General features: G+C 36.5%; 2 protein-coding genes across 3 annotated transcripts in view; one reads left to right on the forward strand and one right to left on the reverse strand.

Annotated features, from left to right (window-relative positions):
* The window catches only part of CENPP (centromere protein P), a 114,089-nt gene that overhangs the window by 73,520 nt on the left and 26,459 nt on the right, over nt 1–14,110 (reverse strand). The window lies entirely within an intron of this gene.
* OMD (osteomodulin) lies at nt 1,317–6,992 on the forward strand. Its single transcript, XM_053953350.1, has 3 exons — nt 1,317–1,549; nt 3,839–4,794; nt 5,334–6,992. The coding sequence occupies exons 1-3, from the start codon at nt 1,317–1,319 to the stop codon at nt 5,651–5,653; spliced, it is 1,509 nt and encodes a 502-aa protein (XP_053809325.1). The 3' UTR covers nt 5,654–6,992.

Here is a 14,110-nt window from a genome sequence, read left to right on the forward strand (position 1 = left end):
TTTATGTATGTTTTACTTATAGCTTCTACTAGAACAAAAGCCATGTGCCAAGTTCTTTGTCTTGTGCTTAAAAAATACCCAAACTTTGTAGCAGCCAGTAACATTTTACTAACTGGTCATAAACTTGGGTAGGGCTTTTTTCATCCCTCACTGTGTATGTATTCTATTAATTATTTGAGAAAATATAATTACTGGTTTTGATTTAGCAGTACAATGTAGCTATTCAACTATTTGTGGCACCATTAATCAAAGACTATAGGGTTTTAATTTCTCTCTTTCAACTTCTCCCTTGAATTCTGCATTGCCTACATAAATATGACTGCTTTAGTTTATTTCTAGTATTGCCAACTCCTCAATATCACTTTGGTCATGACTTCTGATGCTTTTGTTTGTAGCCCAAATGTTAGAATTATGTATGATTTAGCTCCTTAAAAATGTTATTGCCCTCAACATTAGAGAAGAAACTTGAAAAGTCTGAGCAAATCATCAGCTTCATGAAGCTCAAAGACAAAAAATGTAAACTATTGCATTGAAAAAACAATTATGATACTTCTAAGGCACTTTTTAAGAAGAATTTTTCAGAACCAGATTCTTCCTTGTGAACAGATTTTGAAAGAAAGTAATTCTTTTACCAAGCCAAAACCATAACTAAATGCTTTGGATAAATCATACACTTAAATCACTTCACAAAAAAAAATCCATTTTCTCTTTTTTTTTTTTGCATATATCACAGGTATTTAAGTGTCATATAGCAGCAAAGGCAGATAAATGTACCTTCTTTCTTTAATTCATCTTAAAACCTAAGATAAATATTTTTCTTGAGTAAAATGGTTTATGTTTCATGTCATAATTATCCTTTGCACAAGATTTATGCTCTCACTATGCAACTTAGCAAAAAAGATGTTGGAAAGTCACTGTGAAGGCTCAACTTTAACACCACCACACCAACAGCAGTGTACAGAACAAATCCTCTGCAGGAAGGAGACAAAACATAGACATTGTGGGGGGGAAAAATAAGGAAGAGGTATAAGGGCTTATTTATAGCACATGCTTTGCCTTGATTTTGGTATGGTTAATTTTTTTACTGTTTCTTAACTTCATCCTCAGAGGACAAACCCTTCACAGAACTGAATCACTGCAGCTGAACCCACACAATGAACTAATAACCTCTGTAATCATTTTTGAAGCCTTATTCTCTTTTTTTTTTTTTCAAATGGGAGTTGGTAACTGAAAGAATCCTGCCAATTATATTGAAGGGATTTGAACAAAAGGAGAAATTGCTTCACAGCCTTATGACACAGCATCTACAGCAAGTGATGATGTGGCACAAAGCAGTTTTTAAAATTTTACTGGCAAATCAGAAGAGGGGCCACAAGGCTGTTATTTCATGTTGCCTTCCCACAAGGCTCCTTACCACAAAATATGGCTTAGAGAGACCTTTTGTTCCTCCAGCTGGGGTAGGCTATGTCTTAGATGATTGCACCAGCACAAGAACTTGCTGCCCTCCACAACTTGAACTTCTCAGACTTCCAAAGAGTAAGTTTTCTTGGTAAGCAGGAATAAAATGAACTGATTGTGTTATTTTTCAGTGAAGAGTGATTCATGCATGTTATATAATATTTAGCTTTCAGCAATTAAACTGCTTGCAAATAGAATTACTGAGCTCTGACTTGATTACAGATGGTAAAGAATCAAGCTTCTAATATTTTCTATTGTTATTCAACTTTGTAATTATGTGTTCTATCATATTGTGTGCATTTGACCTGCATTTCCTGTTATCAAGTTTCGCCTGGCATGAGTGTTTTAAAGCTAGTTAAATTCTTAGAAATATTTCATGAAGAGGTGTCAGTGTCTCAGTGTTTTGAGACAAAACCTGCAAGCCTGGCAGGACAGTTACTATTCTACCAGAAAGATACTCAGCTACAGCCAAAGTATCAAAATGTCTCCCTAAAACCAGCTCCTCCCTCTCCATTAAACCTGTAGGAGAGACTTTGGCACATATTACTTCTTATTTATCATTTCATCTGACATGATGGGCGCTCTCTTCACATTGTCCACATGGCAAGTAGATCAATCCCACAATGGCCTGATTCCTCAAAGTGAGAAGACTTACCTGAGTTGTCCCTTCTGGTTTCTAAGGACAATTGTGGCACCAAGAACAAAAATTATTAACTGGAAGTTTTGTGACATGGAGTAGAAGTGCTGGGAGAACAGAACCAGAAGGTGAAGCTCAAGTTCTGGACTGCAGCTGAAGAGGGAGGAATCAAAAGGAAACAAAGAGCATGAAATAGGCAAGGGGGACAGACTGGGATTTGTTCCACAAAACCAGAAGGCAGTCATGGGAGTTAGAAACAGATTTTAGATAGACACCAACTGGACTGATTAGAAGATATTCTGATAGACACGGCCTGAAATGTGAAACCCAGTGAATTCCTCCTGAAGTGCAGAATTCCTTCTCAACCCAGCACAGTGCATTTATGCAGCACTGTGGTGCAAGGCTGCTCTATGTCACTGCTAATTGCTTAATTACCTCGGACATCCCACAATGCTGCAGGGATATGGAGTCCCTGGCTTTGCAAAGGACCTACCCGGAGAGGAGTTCCTAACTCCAGTCAAACCTAGTTTTAAGGTTTGCATCAGTCAAGAAACTCGACTGCATTCAAATGCAAAGTTAGATATGCAGCTTAGGCAATACCACATTGACACCCAGCCACTGGTACACACAGGCTGTGTCACACAGCACGATTGCAAGGATGCATCAAATTCCAATAGTTTGTTACTACTTTTCTTCTTAGAATTCTCTCTTTCGTGTTCAGTTCATAGAATACATCACACATTAGGTAATCACCGCTAGGAATCACCAGAAATGACTACTTGTCTCACTTCCTTTGTTACTGCGAGTGTTCAGTAAACAAATATTGACAAAGAGTCCCTTGGGTACAAAACATATATAAAAAAAAAAAAAAAAAAAAGAGAATAATTGTTTTTCTCTCTCTGCTTCAGGGTATACTGAGCAAAGTCTCTTAAATTTTTCCATGACTCCTGTGGTTTGACCTGCAATGTAACATTGCTGCTTAAATTGAACAGCTTGACATGATTCACAACTCTTATTCTGCCAAATAAACAAGGTTCCTTTGACTGCATAAACTAATCTAAAAGTTAGACTGGCTTTGAGCATCAGAAATTTGACCTACAAAATGATTTGCCTTTCACAGCATCAGGATTTCACCTCAGAAGGGTATTTGGAAGGTAAATTAATTCACATCTATTAGGAACATATAATTACAGAAGCAGAAGAAGACTACAAAGTAAACTTACCACTAAAGATTTTATACCATGTGCAATGCACGATGGTTGAATTGTACTGGCTTTAAATAAATGATGGGAACAGAAGAATCACATCATCCTTAATACAAGTACTAAGTCAGTCATATTTTGTGGAAAATAAAAAAACAGCACAAAATGCCACAGAACATACAATTTGCAAAGCCACATAAATTTCTGTTTTACTTAACATACAATATTTCCAAGTAATCTATTTCAATGTTCCTTTTATAGAAACAATACTGTTATGGTACCCTTCAGTATCAAGCACAGTACAGATGGACAGTTGTTCCTTGCCTGAAGTCAGACCAGAAAACCTCTGTTTACTTCAAGGACAGTAAATTTGTTTTTCACATGGAAGGTACAGATCAAAACTTGGGTTTCCTAGTAATGTCACAGACAGTGTTGCCAAAAAAAGGCATTATTCTACTTCATTATGTATTGCTGTTACTTAAAACTTCTGTGCTATTTACTTTATAACTATCTAAAACTTAATGTTTCCTCTCATCAACAGGTCACAACATATCAATTTAAATATGGGGATTCTGAGCCACCTATTGGTCCTTCACCTCCTCTGGGCTGCTTTGGTCTTTTGTCAGTATGAAGACTATGATTTTGAGGATGAATATGGTGGGGAGCCAGATCATCAACTTCCATACTATTTTAACCCAAATGCCCAAGCTGAAGCTCCTCGTTTTCCTTTTCCAGTTGAGTGTGCCAAAGAATGCTTTTGTCCACCAGCTTTTCCCTTATCCATGTACTGCGATCACCGGAAACTCAAGACAATACCAAACATCCCCAGTCACGTTCAACAACTTTATCTGCAAAACAACAACATTGAAGCTGTGCCTGCAGGACCATTCACTAATGTTACCTTCATAAGGGAAATTAACCTCAGCTACAACAATATTAAATTCCATATGATTGACCATGGTGTTTTTGCTAAACTTTCACACTTAGTGCAACTTCATTTACAACATAATGAATTAGAAGAATTTCCATTCCCTCTGCCCAGCTCTCTAGAGAGACTTCTCCTTGGTTTCAATAAAATTTCCCGGTTACCTGGAAATGCATTGGAAGGCTTGCCCAACATGACCACGCTTGACCTTTGCAGTAACTTACTTGATGACTCAGTATTCAAAGAAAGACCCTTCTCAAACATGAAAAATTTAATGCAGCTCAACTTATGCAACAACAAATTACAGACAATGCCTCCTGACCTGCCACCATCACTTCGGCATCTTTCTCTTGAAAATAACTCCATTTCTCATATTCCAGAAACCTATTTCCACAGACTTCCTCACATCGTTGCTCTAAGAATGTCCCACAATAACCTGCTGGACATTCCACACAACACCTTTAATCTACCCAACCTTCTAGAACTTAATCTTGGACATAACAAATTGAAACAAGTGTTCTATATTCCAAGAAGTTTGCAGCATTTGTACATTGAAGGCAATGAAATTGAAAGTAGGTTGATGGTTAAACTTTGTAAAAAGCAATAAACTTAGAGGATTTTGGCACTGGTTGTGGGAGGAGTGTGGGGAGAATATCATCCTGTATTCTTTGGAATGCAATATAAACACATCCTCAGTCACTTGAGACCAATTTCAAATTAGAGAAGATTTAATTTTTGAAGCTTTTCTCTAATTCACAGTTCTTTGTAAAAGTTAATACCAGTTTTTCATGTAACAGCTAAAATTTTTTGAAAATTGCTTCTGATTTAGCAACTGATAAAAACATACAGAGAAAAGGAATTGCGAAAATATTTTATTCTCATAAAACAGTAATTACAAATCCCTTACCTCACAACCTTGTACTTTGCAAGCCCCCAAACTGGTACCATTGTCAGTTACAAAACTGATTTAAAACATAGAGAAGGGCTGTATTACCATGCACCACAAAAACATTTTCCATTTTAAATTTCTAAACCTAAGTTTCACTTTTGCAACAGGTCTAAAACACAACCACTTTCTGCATTTTAATTAATATTTTTTACTCTCTTACAGACATCAATGTTACTGTGATGTGTCCAACTCTGGACCCACTGAACATCAAGCAGTTAACCTACATACGAGTGGACCAGAACAAGCTCACAAGCCCCATCAGCACCTACGCCTTCTTCTGCTTCCCTCTCATCAGAACCATTTACTATGGAGAGCAAAATGTCACTGTCAGCAGGCCAGGTCAGCTCAGAACACCGGTGTTCCGGCGGTTTCTAACACCAGAGGAATTCCAGGAAGCAGAAGACAATCATGAAACACTCAATCAAGAAACTGAAGAAGATCATGAAGCAGAAGACAGCTATTTTCATCCTTACTATCACTGAAATAATCATTAATAAGTTAATAAGTATATATGGAAATTTCTCATTAGTCTGGGTTATTCATATCTATTCTGGAACAACTGGGCAATTTGGGATATTCAAGATACATCTATAAAGTAGAGATAAGAGTTTAAAGTAGGTAAATGTCCTATTACTGGTGTAGTAAAAAACAACACTAGGAACAAAGAGAACTCTCCTGAGCATTAGATAAAGGTCTGACACATAACCTGGGTTGATGATGGGCTCACCTTTGGGTGAGTAACCAAAGTGAAAGAAAATTGACTTGAAAAGCTTCTCTGTTCTAAAGCGATCCACTTGCAAAATAACTAAAATACAAATCTGTGCCATAATTCAATAGGAACAAGTGACTAAGGCCAAAAATCCATCCAGCTCTACATACTACTGCTGACAGCAGTAGCAAAGAGATGCTCTAGAGAAAAGGACAAGAGACTGAGATTACAAAATAATTCCACAAGGTTCCTCCACATCTCTCAGAAATACAGATATTTCTTCTTCCAGTTTCTAACTGGACAAGGACATCACAAATATGGAGCTTCAAACCTTCCTGATATTATGTCTCAAGTGTCCTGACAAGCTGTATTATAATACTCACTTCTTTGGTTGTCCTTTAATTATCACAATCTTTCAAAGGGGATTTCAGCTTATTACTAACACAGGCAATAAACAATCTTTCACCAAGCTGCTGGGATCTAGGGAAAAGCATGTGCATTAACACAACTGAACCATTAGCATTTATATTTTCCCTATGCTTCAGCCCATGTTATTTTAGAAGACACAAAGAAATGTAATATAATCTTTGCATTTAGAATTATTCATCAAGTAGGACAGGTACAATGAAAAGCATTGCAGGTTTTTTAAACTATTAATTTATCCCTCTGCACAGCTAATACCAATTAGCTGTATTCTGCTTCAAAGTACAATCAACATTGCTTTAAGTATCCTGAAGAAAACTTTGAGCTATGCAAATTTTTTTATATCTTATGTCTAGAAACAGATCCAGATAACTACAGGGGAAGATAACACTATCGAGCACCATATTGCCTTTTTTTATCACTTCTTTATTTTTTCAGCACTTTTTCCATGATAGAGCTTTACTAGCTGTGAAGAAAAAAATCCCTGTTTTCAACAGCAAAATTAAATTTTTGCAAGTGATAGATCCATACATCATACTACCAACTTTGCATAATTTTATGTAGTCTTTTTAGTTGTCCTACACTTAAAAGTACAATGTAATCAGATTTCTATTAGAATTTGAAAAGCTAGGCAAGCTTCATTTTTTCTCTTAGAATTTCAGGGGGTTTTTTTTTAGGCCGATATTAGTATTTATGGTTTCTGATGTATAATCTGAAATATTAAGAAAATGAAAATACTTAGTTACTTCTTTTTAAGAGAAAGATTTATTGTAAGGCTATGAATATAAACTTTAAGAATATAGATAGACTTTAAGGACAACTGGTTGTAAGAATTTGTGGGTACAAAATTTATTCTATTGTTATTAATTTGTGGATCTTCAGCCAACTAACTCGAGAAATCTGCTCCTCTCTCCTTCCTCTTTTTCTTATTTGCATTTTGAGCAGATCCAGCATTCATAGCAAACTATTTTATGGTCACCTTACAAATTCACAGCACTACAGAATGTCTGCTTTAAAAAAAAAAATATTAATGTTTATCACCCTCAAACACCTCTGGGTTTCTGAAAAAGGAACACATGCATGTATTCATTCCTTAAGTATTCAATATCACTTATGTACACTATATATAAGAATTTAGATATATCTATAACTTTATTCCTTTATTAATATATACATGTAGTATATTAACCTTTCAGCTATTTCAGATTTTAAGTGAATGGTGCACAAAATGCAAATCTAAAATAAGAGGATTTTTTGAAAGGCTTGCTCAGCTTTAAAGATAAAAGAACACTATCCTGCTGTAATATGAATATTACATCTTTTATCACAAACTTTCTGCTTTTTAAAGACATTTATTAAACAAAGCTTAGCTTTAGTTTTAAAGTAGAAGTCAAAATATTGATATTATATACATTTCTCAAAGTCAAACTGGAAATTATTGAAAATTTCAGAGCTGTGTTACTACACTTGACTCATTCAGGTGGAACATGAAATTTGTATTACAAGCAGAACTATTATAACTCACTTTTCTTTCAATTAATATTATCATATAATCTGTAGCACATAGGACACTTATTCCAGAAAGTCTTTTACAGTGGCCAGAGAACTAAAGACCTGGTAGCCTCAAAGAAATGAGATTTATAATAAAGTACTGGATTAATGGAATCAAGCTGAGTGAAATTTGCTCTGGTAACACAGGGGATGCTGTCTGTAAAAGTCATGATGTTTTTGCCTTCCAAGTATCTTGGAGTTCTCTGAGGGAATCATGAAGGACGTGGAAAAGAGAGATCCTGGTCCAAACAGCCTACAAAAATTCCTAAAGGTTTTTAAGGAAATTAAGTTGCCACAGATTAAAAGGCAACATCACAAATTAAAATCAAATAAATTATGAGAAACGGCCTAAGAAAAAATGGTCAATTCTTGCTGTGGAGGGGATCCCACTGGTGGGAACTTTGCAGAGAGCCTGTGCTGGAATTTATTCCCTTTAAAATGCTAGCAAGAGATAAACAAACCAGGCTGAGAAGTGAGATGCCAACAATGAGTGCTAAGCGTTGCTGGAGAATGGCTGCAAAAGTCCTCAGGATGCTAAAACAGCCAGTGGAGCTCATCACAGTTAAATGAGAAGTGATGTCCATGGAAATGATGATCTTAGTTCCACATTAAAACTAATGAAGGGTGACCTCACCAACATCACTCAGGGAGCGAGACTCAGAAGTGCTTCAGTAGCAATAGCTCAGTGAAAACACTGGCTCAGTGCCCAGGAGTCACAAAAAGGAAACTCAAATGTAGAGAGTAACTAGAGACAAATGGAAAACAAGAGACCTCAAGACACTGCCATAAATCTGTGGCTCACCCAGACATTAAATGCAGTATTGATTTCCAAAGCCTCAGGTAGCTGGTGTAATTACACAGGGCATGACTGGAAAAGGATTAGAGCAAGGTCACCCAAGGTAAGGCCTGGCTTCTATATCAACAACATGGAATGCACTAGGGCTCAGCAAAGAGATGGCTGAGGGGGATACAGAAGATACACACAAAATTATGAATTGCATTGACAGCAAGGGTCTGGGGAATCTGCTTCAGTACAAGGGAAGGAGCCATCAAATGAAGGTCATATGTCCCGTGTACCCGAGGACACGGTGGATGCAGCAGCAATTTTAGACATGGCATTGAGAAAAGACACAAACAGTAATTGAGTTCCTTGGAAGAGATCCATTAAAGGTTGTTAAATGAAACACAGTAGGTACAAAAGTGCTGAGCTGAAAATAGCTGGAGAATGGAAGAACATTTGAAGACAGGATAGAGACAAGGATCATACATCATTGTTCTATTCTCTGTCTTCCCAAAGCATCTGTTCATGGGCATTGCTGGACACAGGACATTGTACACTAACCTTTATTATTAATTCCACACCAGTTCTATGTTGTCATGATCCTGAACCATGGTAATGTGCCAGTACTGCTCCTCACTGCCACTGCCTTGAGACAGTGTAAAAGATACTTGCTTCATTTTTGCTCTGGTACTTACTTACATGCTATTTATTTCATCAGTAACAGCAAAATCTAACAATGAAATAGCTTAATGAGTTTGTTTACAGCATAGTCAGAAAACACAGAAACAAAGCTTGATCTGAGTTTTAACTCTGCATCTCCATGAGCAATTCAGATAAAGTGCCAACCACCAGACGTTATTATAGAAATCAAAAGAAAGAGAAATAAAAGTATTTTAATCCAACTCTTTATATTTCTTTCTTTAGCCCAAAAAAGGTGGGAATATATTTTGCTTTTTCCCAATAAATATTTTTTACAGTTTGCTTCAGTTTATTACTCTGATAATAAAAGTTATGTGATGAGGACAGAAGCTCCTTTATAGAAAACAGATGTTTTGCAGTTCGTGTTTTCTGACTTAGTTTAACACATTCACATTTCACTGTTACATTACAAATCCATTTCCTTCTTTGTTACCCAACCTGATCATTGTGAGCTATTAAGCATAGGCATTTCCTACCTGAAAAGCAGGAAAGGGGAATATACTATATTTTCACCAAAAAAGTACACATTGAAGAGATTTCACTATCACTTTCCAGTACTGCTGCAAGAGTGTGAACTACGCAGCTATAAGCCAATTTGTGTATACACTACTGCAACTTATGGAATTCCACAAATACAAACATTTTTAATGTTTTAACTGTTTTGCCCAAAATTTATATTTCTAACAACCTAATTAATTTAAAAGGAAAATAAATAGAAACACAACCTTGTAATTTGTTGCATTAATTCATCATCTACAGAGAAAAAAAAAATCAATTCCCCTATTCTAAAAGCAGAACACAAGGAAAACAGATAAATGTGAAGATGAGCCACGAACACAGAGAGTAAAGCAGATGCTATGAACAACATAAGGAACAGATGCCTGGAACACTGAAGTAAAATATGGATAAGGCCAATGATTCTTGGAGCCCTGGCTCAAATGTCCCTGTGGACATAGTAACAACTCTCAACAAATGATGGTATTGTCATAAGGAAGTAATGCCAATTCTGGAAGGAATTCTAAGAAATTGTAATAAATTGCAGTAGGTTGGCTTTTGTTTCAGGATATAACTGATGTCACATAGCAAAGCTCAGGAGAACATATGTTCAACAGGGGTCTGGGTAAATATACAGCACTGTTACTCTGGTTATCATTTGTATTTATTAACCATAGTTAGATTTCTGTTTAATATTATGCATGATTTTTGCAATGTGCTTTATTCATTTTTAAGACAGTAACTGATAATTTTTTTTCTTTTCCAGAAATGCAAGAAATAAAGGTAATGTCTTCAGCCTTAAAAAATTCTGATTATAAATCAGAAACATATGGAAGGATGTTCATACAATCACTTGGTCATTTTTCAGCTGTCTTCGTTTTGCAGCTGGTGGCCCTAACAGTGACCTAAACTAATTTAATTCACTGAGCCTTGCAAATAGTTGCAACTTTTCATAAAAATCTGGAGGTATTTATGCATAACTATTTCATTTCAGGTACTTCTTTAGTGATTCTGAATCTTGAAAAATGTTCTATCTTTTCTCTAGGACATGATGACATTTGTTTTACATTTAATACTACCTCTGAAGCCTCCTCCATCCCTCAAGGATGCTGAGTTTGAACTGAGTTTGCTTTACACAGTGACTCTTCTATAGCACCACCTTCAGTTTTCAAACCAGCAAAGAAACCAGGAGATTGCTCCCTCTTCCGTGATACTTTTAGTTCCCAGAATAAATGCAACTCCATCATCATTACTGGCAGTAAACTGCCTTAAAGCACCTATCAGGACCTTAACAAAAAGCAGAAGGGAATGAAGGGGTCTGAGAAGTTTAATATCATACATATATGCAGCAGCAAAGAGTTAAAAGTAGTTTTAGAGAGTAGAACTAATTCCATATAAATATCAAAAGGCCTGTGTGTTAGAAAATAAAACTTGTGTAGAAAACCATTCCAAAATGTTATTTCTTTTAGGTTAAAAAAGGAGAAAATAAAAATAGAACCATCGAGTTCAGTTCTAACATCACTTAATGCTTTCGCCCTCTTTAACAGTCAATCTCTCACTGCTTGCAGATTATTATGTACATGTTATCAGGCTGGTGCAATAACTGTCTTTTCCTCCATAAAACCTCTTCTATTATAATTACTGCAATCCAGAACAGCTGTCAACATTGTGAGGTGTTTAAATCACACTCCGCACAAGTTATGCCACGGAACCTCCAACACGTTGCCTTCCACATGAAGCAGAAATATCACACACAAAAGAAAATCCAGCATTGTGCCCAGGTCTATAAATACCCAAGAATCTTTAAAAGCTTTCCTAATTTGTCCAAATCACATTTTTTCCTACACAGATGTCTGGCCAAGAGAAGACACTGACTGTGAACATTCTGTATAAGGGATTCTCAGCACTCACCATAAGCACAGGTCAGCTGAGCAATAATCCATAGTACTTTTTCTCAAGAACACTTATAAATAGTAAAACAGAAATGGCAGAAGTTGCCAATATCATCCTTTAGAGATTGTGATACAAGATGAAAGCCAAGGTCTTTAAGCAGCTGCAAAATACACTTCCTCTGTCTAAACACAGAACAAACCTGAGTGATTGAAAAGAATCTCAGCTTTGGTTTATTTCATAAGGAATATCTTGGAGCAACTTTATGGGACTCTCCCTAGTGCTGCCTCATAGCCTCATTAACCCTTGCACCCCAGAGGTAAGGCCCTATGTTTTTTCCTCCCTGATTTTCTTTTTCCAGTGTTCTGCCTCCCATTGCACAACCTCGAGTCTTTATATAGGCAGTGCCAGCTCCTGCCCCCTTTAATTCCCACAGGCACCTTAGAGAAGTCATTTCCAGCCTGTCTTGCACAGATAAAAGTCTACCCCACTCTGTATTGACATATAAACTAAATACTAGATTACTTCCCAGATGCTGAAGATTTAGTAAAAAAAAAATAGTTACCCTCATTTCTGTCTTGCTCTCCTATGTTTTTTCTACCTCTGCCATCCACACCCATCCAGCTTCTCACTTTTTCTCTCCTATTATTTGTTGTCTAACATGACAGAACAAAACCTCGGGGAACAAATTTTACACCTATTCTGTATGCAACCCTTTTCACCTAAAGCTTAGTTTTCCTGACAGCAGAATCCAGAGACCAGAATTCAATCCCATTAATCTGGCTTGGGTTCTAGCCACTACAAGAAAAGAAATCTTGTGGTTCATTTACACCTTCAGCTACACTTTATATCCTTACAAAATGACAGGGAAATTACTACTGTTCAAATTTAAGCCACAATTCCATGTCAACAAAATTAGGAAAAATAACATTTTAAAATGCCTAACAGTCCAGCTGTAAGCATTTTGTGGGGAAATCAGTCAGAGCAAATGAGATATCATGGGAAAAATAAAAAACCACACCATGGATACATTATTAAGGTCCTCTTCAAAAACTGGAGCTCAATGAGTTAATAACACAGCAGGCTTAGGTTTCCAGGAAAGAAACCACCTTCCAAGTACATCGATCCTTGTAACCAGAGTCCAAGCAAAAGACACTTATACATCCAATTTCCAAGCACTAGAAAAGCACTCTCTGCTTGTCAGGATGTTTTCTGTGAGCTCCCCTACAGCCAATGCATATGAACCACATATTTCATCTCGCATGATTTGGAGATTGTGGTTATTTCTAGTCACTCTGAGCAGGAATAAAGCAGTTGAAGGAAGCAATACTCCCCTTCCTTGTTTGCAGTCACCCATACCAACTCCATCCTTGTGCTAATCTGAGCATCTGGTACATGTTCAGATAAAAACTGGTTCTATCTGACATTATTTGCTGACATATTTTCTTCTTTCATGACAATGCTGACAAACTATGGGATAATGTTACTACTTTATTTGGCACTGTGAGCTACTCCTTGATGGCATCATGCCAAATAAACTACTTAACATCTCCCTCTTTGAATGTATTTGTAAGGAAGTATTCATGAGCTTCTGAGAGGTGCCTCTATTGCGGTGAGTACACACACAACAACCTTTTTGTGATAAGCACAGAACCAAAATCTTGTGACCCTGATGAACACAGACTTTTCATGTTTTGTGCAGAAGCTGTTCCTGAAGTTGTCTAAAAATCCAGACTCTCTTCTCTTGCAGATCAAAACAAAGTGTTTCCTTGAATGAAGACTTCCTACATTTTCAAGGCCTCATTTATCTAGTAGCTTTCCCCCATTTTAAAAAGCTGTCATATGTAAGGAAAAGATAAAGCTATTCCTAAGACAGTCTATGTAACTGTGAAATTTAGGATTTCAGTACTTACAAAATAAATTATCATAACACTATAATAAATATATTTAATATTTTATATCTTGCTTTCAAAGCAAGATATAAAATACTTACTATGTTTTTCATAGTAAGCATTCAAATACTTACTAGGTTTGGTTTGTTTTTTTTTTTTTTTTCCCTTAGAATAGTTATCCTTTGATTACATTCAAGCACTGGAAACATTTGGATGCCTCAGAGACAGAGGAAATCCTAACATGGATGTTTGGCAGATGGGTGGCAGCTGGAAAGGGTAAGTACAAAGCAGAGCTGTGTCATTACTTCCCAGACATGCACAAAGGCAGGAGAGATGCTAAGATGGTACTGACACTGCAGCTTAACCAATTCCAAACTCCTGGTGTCATTGTTCCAGCAGAGTAGCATCCAATGGGATTCATTCCAATGGCCCAATTTCCATTATTACTGAGCCTCTTCCCTCACATCTCCAATTTATCATCACAGCATTATCCTAGAGC

Source organism: Vidua chalybeata, chromosome 12, assembly GCF_026979565.1.
Source record: "Vidua chalybeata isolate OUT-0048 chromosome 12, bVidCha1 merged haplotype, whole genome shotgun sequence".
Taxonomy (NCBI): Eukaryota; Metazoa; Chordata; class Aves; order Passeriformes; family Viduidae; genus Vidua; species Vidua chalybeata.